The sequence below is a fragment of the Ammodytes marinus genome, assembly GCF_949987685.1.
Source record: "Ammodytes marinus genome assembly, chromosome: 6".
NCBI classification, from domain to species: Eukaryota; Metazoa; Chordata; class Actinopteri; order Uranoscopiformes; family Ammodytidae; genus Ammodytes; species Ammodytes marinus.
Window position 1 is genome coordinate 9,684,734 of NC_137235.1, and position 14,313 is coordinate 9,699,046.

The window sequence follows — 14,313 nt, forward strand, 5'->3', positions numbered from 1 at the left end:
CTTGTATTCTATAATCTATAATAATTTAATTAGGCCTACACTTTGTTAATATTAGCCTACTTCCAGGATACAATATAGGATTTTCTTTCATTTTGACTATTTTTTACATGGTGGTATTACTAATTTAATTTGAAGTAAGTTGGTTGTAATAACAATACCCAAGATACTTTTGTACCACATGTCCACTGGGAGCTTCGGACAGCGCTGTGATTGTCGATTCTATTCGTTGTGGTTCTATGAACGTAGACTGAACACCGCACGACGTCGGCGTTCACGCACGTACTCTCTCGCGCTGTATTATTGCTCCGAAAGCAGCCACCATGGGGAGTTAAGGAGACAGTCGACGGGCTATTTTCGTTCATATTTAATACCATAACGCTATCCATATGCTGCGCTTTGGAGCACACAGTTCGCGCCAGTATCCCCAATGCATCGGATTACGGGGCCCGGGCTTTCTGACACGGTAGGAAGGACACTTCTGTGGAAAACACGGGACGTTAACGTAAAGCTAAGCTAAGATAGCCAGCTAACAGGCTAACCCCAAACTAGCTAACGCTGCAGCCAGTAGAGTGGAAAACGTGCCCTCGCTTTTCTTGTTTTGTTTGATCTCTGTTGGGCTGATTTGTTTGGGGGGTTTATTAGTTGGAAAGTTTGCGTTGTTTCTGTACGAGTTTGCCTGCCGCTAATACATGTACATGTTAACGCTTATGTTGAAGTGTTTTTTTGCTGAACGCAGGCCCGTCTTGTGTGGTTGTAGAGTTTGTCTCTGTACCCATCCCCCACCGTCTTTGCAGGCCAAGATGAATGAGATTCTCACTTCAAAGCGGTGGCATTGGTGCTGGCATTGCTACGAGGCTAGCTAGCTGTCTACGCTTGATAACATTAGTTTGGTTATTTAGGAAAACTATGTCCAGCCGTTATAAAGTGTGAGCTTTGTTTTGACAACTGTTAGCGGTAGCTTTGCGGATAGCTGGTAAACTGACGACACAAACTTAATGTTGCACTTCAGCTTGGAAATGTTCACAACATTAAGTTGTATATTGTCACACTGGTGGTGACTACCTTGTTGGTCACACGGAACTGTCTGATTATTACCAACGTATGCTTACATGTATTTTTTAGTAAGCCGGGCTTCCTACAGATCATTTGAATGTCTTGAAATGCATAATCTAAAATACAAGGCCATACACTCACTGTATTCAAATATCTTTGGTCAGTCTTTCCAAAGACATGCCGGGTAGGATTTTATCAAGCGTGTTTTTTCTGACATTTTAAAAGCTTAATATGAGTGGTAGCATAGCATCTATATTTTTAGATAATGTACAAATGGCTCTCACATTAATATCCTGAAGATCAGCAGGACATGGTCCCGTTGAGATATTTAATTGAAACATTTGTATTGTGTTTGGCTTTTTAGTTGTGTATTTTGAATGACCTGAAACAAAATAATGACATACCTAAATCCACATTTAAAGGTACTTTACTTTTTCGCTGGACCAAAGAAGTCTTGGTTTATGCAAAATTGTCCCTAATCCAGTTTAATTTGTATTCTTTCTCTCTAGTTTTGGTTATTGTCAAATTGGTATTTAATTTCACTCTGAGTTGCATTAAAAAGTATTTAATTGAACCCTGGTAAAATGATATGGCAAGTTAGCATTTTAGCAACATTTTTATTTCTGTAAAAAGACTCTCCTCATTAAAAGCCACATCTTGCTCCATTCTGTTGTGTTTATCTGTCCAGCTTATCATCTCATTGTGTTCCTTTTTAACAGTGCTACATAGCGATTTATACATACAGATAGTGGTCTGACACAGCGACGGGAGCAAGATATTAGTCAGTCAATCTTTGTCCTCTTACTGATAATGTTTATGTCCTTTGTGTCAAATGATGCTGCTAAAACTAACTGCTTTTCCTCTTTCCATTCGTAGGGTGAATTGTTTGCCAGCAAAATCATTGCAAGAGGGGAAGATCTGACCTCTTCCTTGTGCAATCAGAGACATGAGCGTCGTCAGAGAATCACATGGGATTGGGTACAGGGGCGGTGGTGGGGTTGTGGCCTCGTTGAGCGGCCCTACCCACTTCACTGAGGATGCTCCGCGACCCCCAGTTCCTGGCGAGGAGGGATCTGATGTGGACCCGCCGGTCCAGTCGGCCAACACCCGTCCAAACCCCCTTTTCCAAACTCTTGGCTATCAGCCGTCCTCCTCTAAAATGGCGGACCCATCAAGTTACACGCCCTCCTCATCGTCAGCGACCCCGCGTCGCCCGGACCTGGACTTGGGCTATGAACCCGAGGGCTCGGCTTCACCTACTCCACCTTACTTGAAGTGGGCAGAGTCACTGCACTCTCTCCTAGACGACCAGGAAGGCATCCAGCTGTTCCGTAACTTCCTGTGCCAGGAAGGGTGTGCAGACCTGCTGGACTTCTGGTTCGCTTGCTCGGGCTTCAGGAAGACAGGCCAGGAGAAGAGGCCCAAGCTGGCCAAGGCCATCTACAGGAAATACATTGTAGACGGAAGTGGGATCGTCTCCAGGCAGATCAAAGCAGCCACCAAGAGCTTCATCAGAGACTGTGTGGGAAAACCTCATCCAGACCCTGCCATGTTTGAACAGGTAATTTAAAACACTGATTTGTGTTTGTCAACGCCAGATACATTACACTGACACTGCTAGATGTTACAGATTTTCTCACAAGCTGTGTATTGTCCATCTCAGTTCTTTGAAATGGTCACATAACGTTCAGCCAGGCTAAGGGAGGATATTAAAGGTATTTGCCAATGTGACACAGCATTGCAGACTGGCAAGAGGCAGCCACTGAAACTGAAATGTGACGGTTGGCAAGATCATTTATGAAACCCGGAATGAACCACAATTGCCTTTGATAGCAGTGCTGTCTGCAGACTGGTGCTGAGAATTTTATCCTTTAAAAAAAAATCACATTTGGCGTCCAAGTGTTTTTGGCCTATGCTTGTAAAGCCATCGATGTTTAGTTTTATGTCAATAATTACGTATGGATTTGAATAACTTGACAGCTACATCTGCTAGAGAGTATATTGGTTTCAGAACATGCCAAAATTGCATTTCAAACCATTGAGCATGTTTGCGTCTGTGTATATAGTTTCTATGGGAGATTAATCATGTTTTCAGTCGGGAGTGAATGCTCCACAGCAGTTGTTGCAGGCTTAAGGCTTGTGATGGACCTGTCAGCAACATTCAGTTAAAGGACAGGAACTATGGCCCAGGAGCTAAAACTGGATCAGGTTCCTGCAGTTGAAATGCAATTATCGTACCTGAGTACCTCCAAAGTATCCTGTGACCAGAAACGGCTGTTAAAGCGTTGCTGTAAAATTTGATATATATATATATATATATATTTTTTTTTTAAATATTGGGCAAATAGAGGATGCAACTAGGTTCCCCTATGTATGTTTTTTCTTGTGTTTTGTAAACCACAATAAAATACCAATCAAATAAGTTGCTAATTTTGGGTTAGTTTTCACTCCCTCGCCCACCTGTCCCGTTTCACACTTTAGCTCTTTCATTCTTTCTGTCTTCTTAGCTCTTTTTTCTTAAAATGTGTTGAGACCACATACTGCTTTCATAGCTTGTTAACAGAGACTCCGGTCTCCAACTGTAGTTCCTTACACATCACCGCTGAAAAATGGAATGACACAGAATGAGATTACATAATTACCATAATGAACCAAATGGAGCTACTTTCAGTTAAGAATTTCTCTGCAGCCAATTATTTCATGCACTGTGCACTTTCTGTTGTTTTCTTTCCTATTGCAGTGTTGCTTCTTCTTCTTTTCTTTTTTTTAAGAAGATTTTGGAAGTTGGTTCTTCAAAATGAAATGCTGTCTGACTTGCATTCAAACCTAGTTAGGCGGACTGTTGCTGAACCACATCGAGGGATGCTTATTCACCCATTGAGTTTGACCTTGTAGTGGGCATAACACACCTCTGTCTCGGTCTGGATTGAGAATTGCATTACATAAATGTGGGTTTACCCCATGTCATTGTGTTGGTCTGGAAATTGTGATAGTTTGCTATAGAAATCTGTGTTGTGTTAGCAGTTTATGAATTGTGTTCAGCCTTACTGAAGAGAGAGGTTGTGAACTAGGTTCAAACGTTTCAGAGCATTATTCTTTGCTTCAGTCTGAAGGAATGTGTCATTGATGACTAGGTTGTCTAAATCAATTTTGTGAAATGAGGCAACATGTTGAGGCACCAGCTCTGATAGAAGATATGTATTATTCTGTTTGTTTGTTTCAGGCCCAGACAGAGATCCAGGGCATGATGGAAGAAAACACTTATCCGTTGTTTCTGAAGTCAGATCTGTACCTGGAGTACACGCGGACAGGAGGAGAGAGCCCCAAGCCTAACCCCAGTGATCAGAGCCCGTCATCGGGGCTAGCCAAGCCTGTGCCTGGGTACTTACCCACACTCGCTGAGGATGAGGAGTGGAGGTGAGCTGATACGCTACTAATTTAACTTATTGCACAGTATCCATGCCTATTATTATTATTATTATTATTATTATTATTATTATTATTATTATTATTATTATTATTATTATTATTATTATTATTATTATTATTATTATCTAGAATAACTAAGCCATTATCTTGAGTTTTCTTTCTCATAGCTTGTGGAATACTGAATGTTTTTGATGTTTGACTAACAGATCTAGTTTAATCTGATTTTAGGTGTGGAGAAGGAGAGAGGGAGGAAGATGAAGAGAAAGATGAGGATGAGTGCGGAGACACACCAGCTGGTAGGCTGACTCACAGCCTGCTTATACAGACAGCACCGCTGAGAGCCTCGTCCATCAGGAGGAGGCCAGACACTAGAGATTGCAGGTGTGTGTCTGTGTGTCTTGAAGAAGACAGTGTTGTCGTCGAGTTTATATTGTAACACACAATATATAACATTTTAGTAAAAAGCAATAATCCAAATCTTCTGAGTAACAAGCAACCAAACGAGAGAGATGCATTCTCAGACATGGAAGTCTTTGGGGGAATCTGAAAATTCATGGATTACTCCTCACTTTATTCAGACCCTTTTGTGTGCGTGCGTGCGTGCGTGCATTTGTTCATGTATCAACATTTTTCTGCATTCTAATCTCTCTTCTCATCTTCAGACCGTGGCGGGAGCCGGTAAACCCATACTACGCAAACATGGGCTACGCTCGTGCTCCAGCGACCAGTGCCAATGACAGTGAGCAGCAAAGCATGTCGAGTGACGCGGACACCATGTCACTGACCGACAGCAGTGTGTAAGTACACACAGACACACACAGATTTACTGTGTATATTTCACACATTTGCGTTTAACCACAACCCCGGATCTCACAATAAATGTGTTGTTAAAATATGTGTTTGATTGTCATTTGTCTTTGTTTGCAGAGATGGTATTCCTCCATACAGATATCGGAAGCAGCATCGTAAAGAGATGCATGAAAGTGCCAAAGCCAATGGACGTGTGCCCCTACCTCATATACCTGTGAGTTATACCGACACTACTTCTGCCTCACTGAAGGCTGTATTCTACTGTGTGAGCTGCCTTCACTTGTCAAAAGTTCACATGTTAATTTGCTAAAATTGCATCTCCGCTTTACCAGCAGAAGTAGATGGGAATATGTTTCATGTAATTGTTGTGCTTGTGTCTATACAGCGCACGTACCGCATGCCAAAGGACATCCACGTGGAGCCAGAGAGGTTTGCAGCGGAGCTCATCAGCAGGCTGGAGACGGTTCTCAGAGAGAGGGAGGCTCAGGAAAGACTGGAGGAGAGGCTGAAGAGAGTACGACTGGTGAGTTTGGCACTGTGTGTGTTTGTGTGTGTGTGTGTTCCTTATGTTTTGATATGAGTTTTGCTACAATTTTTTTTTTTTTTCAATATTTGGCCAAAGCTTTTTGTCCTTGTTGCGTTGTTGTCCAGTCAGAGACAAACATATGTCTCCTATTCCCAACAGGAAGAAGAGGGTGACGATGCTGACATCTCAGTGACAACCTCCATGTCTTCTCATAGCATAGCGCCCCCGCTCCCCTCATCGTTTCCACCTCTCTACGGCGCCCGTTATTCAGAGACCACTGCTAACTCCGCAACAGTCGCCACTTATGGTGGCCTGGTTGCCATGGAGGATTCCCATGACGACGACCCTGAATCTATTCTGGACGAGCACGTTCAGCGGGTGATGAAAACGCCCGGCTGCCAGTCGCCAGGGGCAACAAACAGCACCTTAGGAGGAGGGGGTCGACATTCTCCTCCCAAATCATCCCGTTCACCGGACGGAGGGAGCGGGCATCCTCACTACCCCCCACACAGAGGGGCCGGCCACAGTCTGCCTGCTGCCGGGGTCAAAGGTAAGAGGACCAAAACATCCCGCCCTACTATTTTCATCAAATCCTCTTCTGTGGTGTTGTAGATAAAACAATCTTTATATTCTGACTTTCTTGCCCTTATTTAAGCCCCCATGAACGGCTATATATGAACTATAGACTGTAGCCTATATACTCTGATTGCGGCTATCGCTGTCGGGCATAAACTCCGCCTACCAAGTAAGGGTGCTGTCTGCAGCGGAAACTCAAGTCAGGTCTAGGGTTACCGTGCTGAACCAAACTGTGCTGCTCAGTGGAAACAGCAGAAAATAGTTTTATTTTTCTTCTAAAAGGATTGATTAATTCCTAAATCTGCTGGGCACAGTTTTTTTTATAAATTTTACTCAAAAAGGAGGAATTGGTGCTTATTGCTGGACTATTTTCAGCGGTGGATGAATATCCTGTGAAAATTGTGTCACTAATAAGTGTTGCTGTCTCAGGTATGCATCACCCCAAGCAGCTGTATCACCACAGAGGAAGAGAGGGGCTGGAGGAGGCGGGCTCTAGGTCTCAGGCCAACTTCCTGTGGAACGGAGACCCTGCCAGCCAGTACGCAGGGAGAAGTCGTAACTACGCCGACGGGGCAGGAGCCAGCACGCTGGAGGGCATGGGTTACAGGTAGGCTGACGTCTGCTAAATGTACAGCAAAAACTGTCTGTGCCGTCTTTCATACATGTGATCTAAACTGTTCCGTGTATGTGTTACCTGTTTGTTCTGCAGTAGTAAAGGCAGCACGCTGTCACGGCGAGGCTGTAAGAAGACATCAGAGTCACCAGGCAAAGGTGAGGAGAGCGGGCGTGGCGTGGAGGGCCCGGTACAACTGGAGGATCTGGAGAGAAACCAGAAGATCCTGCAGTGGATGATGGAGGGAGACAGACAAAGGAAGACGACTCATGGGTGAGTCATATTCTGTGTATTACTCATGAGCCATGTTAATCTGTAAATTCTCATAAGAATGGAAAAACACTATTAGGATTGCAGATGCTCATTTTCTCTGCGCTCATCAGTACAAAATGAATGTGTTTCAGTGTTTCCCGCAGGATTTTTTTCAGCAGCGGTGGTGTGGTCCCCCGAACCCTCTAAGGGGGTCCGGGGCATGCCCCCCCGGCCGAAAGTTTTTTGTACCTTTTTAAATTTGAATGCATGAATCTGGTGCACTTTGAGAGGAGAATATGCACTTAAATCCCATTCAAGAAGTCTTGTGTATTACTATAGATAGGATAGGGGGGTATGAGAGCACCCCCCAGAAGATAATTTCCTGCATTCTGGTGAATTCTGTGAAGGAGAAGACTACATTCAGGTTCATTGAGAAAGCTATTATGGAATATATATATTTTTTTTAGGAATCGTGACCCAGCACCGTCGTAAACTATTTATGACAGTTTACATTGGTAATGAAAAAAGCCACCACTGGAAACAAAAGGGAGCAGCTAGCTAACGTTAGCTACATAACACATAACCAGATAATGTTAGCATTCATCCTTAGACACTTGACACAATCAAACATCAATATTAGCACGCTATTTAGCCACATAGATTGGCCTATTTAAAGCCCTTTAGAAAACTGACATCTTTTTCATTGATGCAAGTTCATCAATTAATGGCTTTAAATCCTGAGCTGTAGATATTTCAGCAGACATTCCTAGCGGTAAGCTGCGCGAGTGTCCACCCGTTGGGAGCGTGGGCGATGTGTGGATATGAGACATGCTCCTAATGCAGCAAAAACCTTTTTTTAAACCTAAATTTATATGCAAATTATTTTTATAGCAGCGGCGGGAAAAATATAGCTGTGTGAACCTGGGGTAAACACTGCGTTTAACTCAGTTGTTTAATCCACGATAATTTAAAACATTGATTTGAACTGATTCATACTATCGAGTTTATTTTGCTTATTTCAAAGGGCAATCTATTCAAGATATTCCCTGCTTTCATGTCCAACAAATCTCATGAGAAAAAGGCTTCACATTTGCCTGCCTAATAAATTTAAAAAAGCAGGTCATCAGTTACTTTTCCTTCAGAAAACTGGATTTTGGGGGCTGGGGGGTCATATTGATCCAGCAGCATGATTGAACAGACTTTTTGCAGTTCAATAAGTGTGAAAACTCATTTCCTTTTTCTCACCATTTTGTTTTTCACAGGGGCAGCACCAGCAGCTCGAGGAGAGGCGGTACCAGCAGCGAGTCGCCGCACCCGACGTCAGTGGAGCGCCCGGGAGCCGTGCACCCCTGGGTCTCTGCCCAGCTGCGGAAAAACCCTTCCTCAGTGTCCCCCGCCATCCCCGGCCCACCCTCCACACAGGTCCAGCCCTCGCACCCTTTCATCCAGGACCCGGCCATGCCCCCAAACCCCGCGCCCAACCCCCTCACCCAGCTGGAGGAGGCTAGGAGGAGGCTGGAGGAGGAGAGGAGAAGGAACGCACTACAGCAGGCCAAGCAGAGGTAGACGGCAATTTTGCTTTGTGAAGCCCAAAAAAATCACACATTTGCCTCCAGAGAGCTTTAACATGTGTCTTGTGTTTGCATGTTTTTATGAGTGTTTTGACATGTATCCTCCTCTCTCTATAAGGCATAAGTCTGGGAAGCGGCAAGTGTGTGAGAACATGACCGTCGCCTACTACTTTTGCGGGGAGCCGATCCCGTATCGAACGTCGGTCAAAGGCCGCGTGGTGACTTTGGGCCAGTTCAAGGAGCTGCTTACCAAAAAGGGCCACTACAGGTGAGAACATACAATGCATATATTTAAAAAGAAATGTGCAGTGTGGGCTGGAATGTCTCAAAATGCACAGCAACCATTTATTCATTGTTCGGCTTGAAAATAAACCAACCCGTATGTTTGTTTTCTTTGTGTGCAGGTTCTACTTTAAGAAAGTGAGCGACGAGTTTGACTGTGGTGTGGTGTTCGAGGAGGTTCGTGACGATGACGCCATCTTGCCCATCTTCGAGGAGAAGATCATCGGGAAGGTGGAGAAGGTTGACTGAAATTATTTGGAACAGGAAAGTTGACACGGAATTTGCAAAATGATCATTTGGAGAAGAAGGAAAGGAAAAGGAGATCTAGAAGAGAACATTGGGATGGGGTAGAAATACAGCCGTGAGAAAATGAATGAACGAAAGCAAGTAGAAAGATGGAAGGAGCAATGTGTGACGGAAAGGAGATCGCGCTACATTGGTAGAAGCTTGAGTATTAAGAAGGTGGTTATGTTTATGGAATATCTGGACATCTGCGTCACGCCTGGATCAAACCCACAATACAGTAAAGAAGCTTGGCCAGATGAAACGGGGAGCGGAGGAAAGGAACCTAAATTATTTCACCCGTCTTGTCTTCACTGTGGATATTCGAGGAGCGCTGTTCAAACCGGAGTTCTGACCAGTCTTCCACTTCAATGGATGGAAAGAGGTGAGAGGGGACTGCTGGAAGGAGAGAGAGAGAGAGAGAGAGAGGAGAAAGTAGTCTTCCACTTCTGCTCTGGACGAGTCGGTCCTCCGCAGACCATTACGATGCTGCTACATTACCACGGAAACTCTTCAATCGGTGCTGGGGGCAGTAAAGAAAGCGTTTTTATGTTCCATTCGGGAGTCTCGCTGCCTTTTGCTGTCTCTGTTCCTCGTCAGCTGGTGACAAGGGGGGAGAGGACAGAGGATTTTTGGGGAGTGGAACTTTTAGCCTCTCGTTGACTTCATAGCCTCAAAACAGAAAAACGTTCTCACCTGTGATTCCTAGATGTCATGTAGTGATCTCTCACATCAACATGTTCAGACGACAGTTCTCCACAAACAACTTGTTTACCAAAGCTACATATTTTTGATAAGACAAGTATCCTAGCTACTTGTTTCATTTTATTTGAATTGTGTATGTATGTACAAGGCAGGTACTATTACTTATTAATGCAGCCTAATTTCGTTATATCTCAACTTACTGTTGTATTATTGTGTATGTTTTGAAGCTAGTTCATTAGTCATTTCAGGGCAGACATTTTGTTTTAGTTTTTTTCCCCTCTATAATACATCTTCAAATGCACCTCAATTCTCTACTGTTAACCTTTTGAGTGTGCAGCTCTGTTTTCCAGCGCTAGTGATTTTTTATTATAAGGTTGCTTTTTTTCCACCATCAAAAAATCTCCATGAAAAATACACACTAAAAGCTGTGCCATCTTTGACCACAGCATCGGTTGTTTTTTAACAGATCACACTGTCACCTCATGTACGCTGTACTCTTTACTATACTGAGAGCCTGTGTACATAACTCCAGACTCAGTCTAGGTGCCTGCCCCCCCTAACCCCCCTCTCCTGCCTGCCTGACCAGTGCCATTACTAACTAAATGCTTACTATGTAGGGTGATGGTGAGTGTGAAAGCCTGTGTCGTGAATACCTGAACTCAGCCAAAGAGCATATTGTGCGTCCCGTATGCCTACACACGTGTGACGATGCAGTCCAAGTCCATAAGTATCAAATTATTATTATTATTATTTTAATTTTTTCTCATCATAAGCAGAAGATTCCTAAGCTTCACACATTGAAGCTTAACACCGAGTTTGAAATCTACAGTTCACCCTAAAAGAAAAAGTTTTACATCATTAGGAAATGCATTTATTTGCTTTGTTAGAAAATGTGATAACCCTATCATGTCCATATAGCAAACATGAAGCTACAGCCGACAGTTGGTTAGCTAAGGTTAGCATAATGAATGGCCATGGGGGGAAACTTCTTGCCTGGCCTTTGTACAAAAAAAAGAAAGGGCTACATTTTAATTTTTCAATCCGTCAAATTTAATTTTTTTAATCAGTTGTTTATTTTATCAGTCTCCCGAATCCCGAATTGTCAAAAAAGAGTTTTTTTTCAACAAGACAAACAAGTCTTCACTATCTAGAAACTGGAATAGTGTGTTGTGCATTTCTCCTTAAAAAAGTATTTGAAGTTACCAAAATTCTTACCCGTTTTATGAATAAATAATTCAAGCTTAATTTCCAAAACAAACTGCATTCGATGTTTAAGTATTTAAGCTTAAAGGCCTACTTCACCGGTTGGAATATGAAGGTGTATTGAACTCGGAGATCCTATTTAGTATAAATGTGCAAAAAAAAATTGAAATCGGATCATCTTAGCCTGAGAAAAGGCAGAAAGAGTGTTTTATGGTCTCACTGTCTAACCCTACAGTTTCCTTCTTGTGACATCACAGTAAGGGTTAGGATTAACAGGACAGCTGGGCCAAGGGAAGACTGAGGGAAGAAAAACCTCATTCATTATATTATAATAGTTATTTTATAATGATAGAACGCTGGTTCCGTATGGGTGAAGTATTCCCTTAAATGTGCTGATAGGTGTTTTTGTTCCCTTACGATGGAGCCAGGCTATCTGGTTCCTTCGGTTTCCAGTCTTTATTCTAACCTAAGCTAACTGTCTATTGGCTGTAGTTTATCACACAAACATGAGAATGATATTCATAAAGCATGATGGTAAATAGGCGTATTTTCCGATAATGTTCAACTGTTCCTACAACTTCCTCATCAGTACAGTGCTGCATTAAGGCTCCAGAGCCAGAATATCATTTGAAGCGCCGTGCAGACAATGCACTGGTCACACACCTGCTATTTAAGCTGAATGTAATTGAATATTTTTTTAATTTAAATTTTTATCCTAAAAAGAAATCCCTTCATTGGTCATGTCTACATGTCTGTCTTCAGTATTGATCTCAAACTGTTGGCGTGATTGAGTGTTTTGTGTTATCTCTATGCTGGTAGTTCATTGAATGTGTTGATCAAAGAAAAGAGGGTCCGGCAGGAATGTCGAATACAATTTTATCCTGGGTTTCTGCCCAGCAAGGGAATCATAGGATTGGAAAACATCTGTCCTTAACTTCAACCCATTATGCCTTCAATATGACATTTTAAATTTAGATATGTATTTGTTTATAGAAAAAAAATGTAATTTTAATAATCACCAAGCATGATCTTTATAAGGAATGTTTTCCTGATGAGTTGAATTATCTATTTTGTTTTGATGTTTATGTGCTATATGGCCCTCTGATATATTTTATCTGTTTTGTTAAAACGAATGCCCAGGGACAGATGAATGACAACATTTGTTAAGAGTTGTTTCTTGTGATTATGATTTCGATGGACAAAACATACAACCGCGTCTGTTGTGTTGTCAATTTTGTGTGAAACACAGTGCCTTTATCATGTTATCTTTAAAAAAAAATTATCTTTATTGAACCAATCCATGCTGTTAATGTAAGTTTTTATTTTCAGTCCCGTTGTATTTTTTTTTCTTTCTTTTTTTTTTAGCTGCAGTCATGCTCGCTCACTTCTGTTCTGTTAAATCCTCTGCTGTAAATATGTACATTATCATTTCATATGTCTCTTCAGACCTGCACAACATGTCCACGGTGTTTTCTGTTTTTCAAATGTAAACACCAAGATGTCACTGTGCTGGTTCCACTTGTACATTTCTTTTAAAAAGGTACTTCATAATAAAGATGTTGAATAAACACATGCTCTCTTTAATTGGTCAGGAGTAATTATGTGTTCACCTCATTTTCACCTCAATACCTTATTCTATATAGTACCGCATGATACTACACACGGCTTTAACCCACTTTCTGCTTGTGGCATCTAAAACCCCACAGTAACAGTTGCTCCATGCTATTAAGTGTGCCACTAAAACACCGGAAACTGACACAGCTTATTGAAATTCAGCCGTCATTTAAACCTTTGCTATTTCTACTTTCAGGAACCTCTTTGGCCCCTTTATTCATTTGGTTGAAAGAGGAAGTATTTACTGAAATTAATTGTAAACTGGAGATATAGCCAAAAGAATAAAGTTAAGATAACTTATTGTGTAAAACATAAACATTTACTGAGTAATACAAATTTCAGGAGTAATTTTATTATAAAATAATTGTAAATAAAATAATCCATTTAAATGAAAAATATGCGTGAGAATGAAATCTGGCTTCTCAAAACAAAGAAATAATCTCTACATATACAGGTCCTTCTCATATAATTAGCATATTGTGATAAAGTTCAATATTTTCTGTAATGTACTGATAAACATTAGACTTTCATATATTTTAGATTCATTACACACAACTGAAGTAGTTCAAGCCTTTTATTGTTTTAATATTGATGATTTTGGCAAAAAAGTAAAGAAAAACCAAAAATCCCTATCTCAAAAAATTAGCATATTTCATCCGACCAATAAAAGAAAAGTGTTTTTAATACAAAAAAGTCAACCTTCAAATAATTATGTTCAGTTATGCACTCAATACTTGGTCGGGAATCCTTTTGCAGAAATGACTGCTTCAATGCGGCGTGGCATGGAGGCAATCAGCCTGTGGCACTGCTGAGGTGTTATGGAGGCCCAGGATGCTTCGATAGCGGCCTTAAGCTCATCCACAGTGTTGGGTCTGGTGTCTCTCAACTTCCTCTTCACAATATCCCACAGATTCTCTATGGGGTTCAGGTCAGGAGAGTTGGCAGGCCAATTGAGCACAGTAATACCATGGTCAGTAAACCATTTGCCAGTGGTTTTGGCACTGTGAGCAGGTGCCAGGTCTTGTTGAAAAATTAAATCTTCATCTCCATAAAGCTTTTCAGCAGATGGAAGCATGAAGTGCTCCAAAATCTCCTGATAGCTAGCTGCATTGACCCTGCCTTTGATCAAACACAGTGGACCAACACCAGCAGCTGACATGGCACCCCAGACCATCACTGACTGTGGGTACTTGACACTGGACTTCAGGCATTTTGGCATTTCCTTCTCCTTGATTTCCGAATGACATGCAAAATTTGCTTTCATCCGAAAAAAGTACTTTGGACCACTGAGCAACAGTCCAGTGCTGCTTCTCTGTAGCCCAGGTCAGGCGCTTATGCCGCTGTTTCTGGTTCAAAAGTGGCTTGACCTGGGGAATGCGGCACCTGTAGCCCATTTC

General features: G+C 42.0%; 1 protein-coding gene across 1 annotated transcript; it reads left to right on the top strand.

The window, feature by feature from the left end:
• Positions 1-316: 316 nt before the first annotated feature.
• LOC307251683 (axin-1-like) lies at positions 317-12,864 on the top strand. The gene is given in 14 exon segments (XM_080029077.1): positions 317-463; positions 1,930-2,043; positions 2,045-2,614; positions 4,277-4,470; positions 4,711-4,863; positions 5,145-5,279; positions 5,410-5,506; positions 5,678-5,815; positions 5,978-6,368; positions 6,824-7,001; positions 7,104-7,280; positions 8,522-8,821; positions 8,949-9,098; positions 9,235-12,864. Coding segments are annotated over 14 exon segments (2,760 nt in total). The 5' UTR covers positions 317-427; the 3' UTR covers positions 9,362-12,864.
• The last annotated feature ends 1,449 nt before the right edge of the window (positions 12,865-14,313 follow it).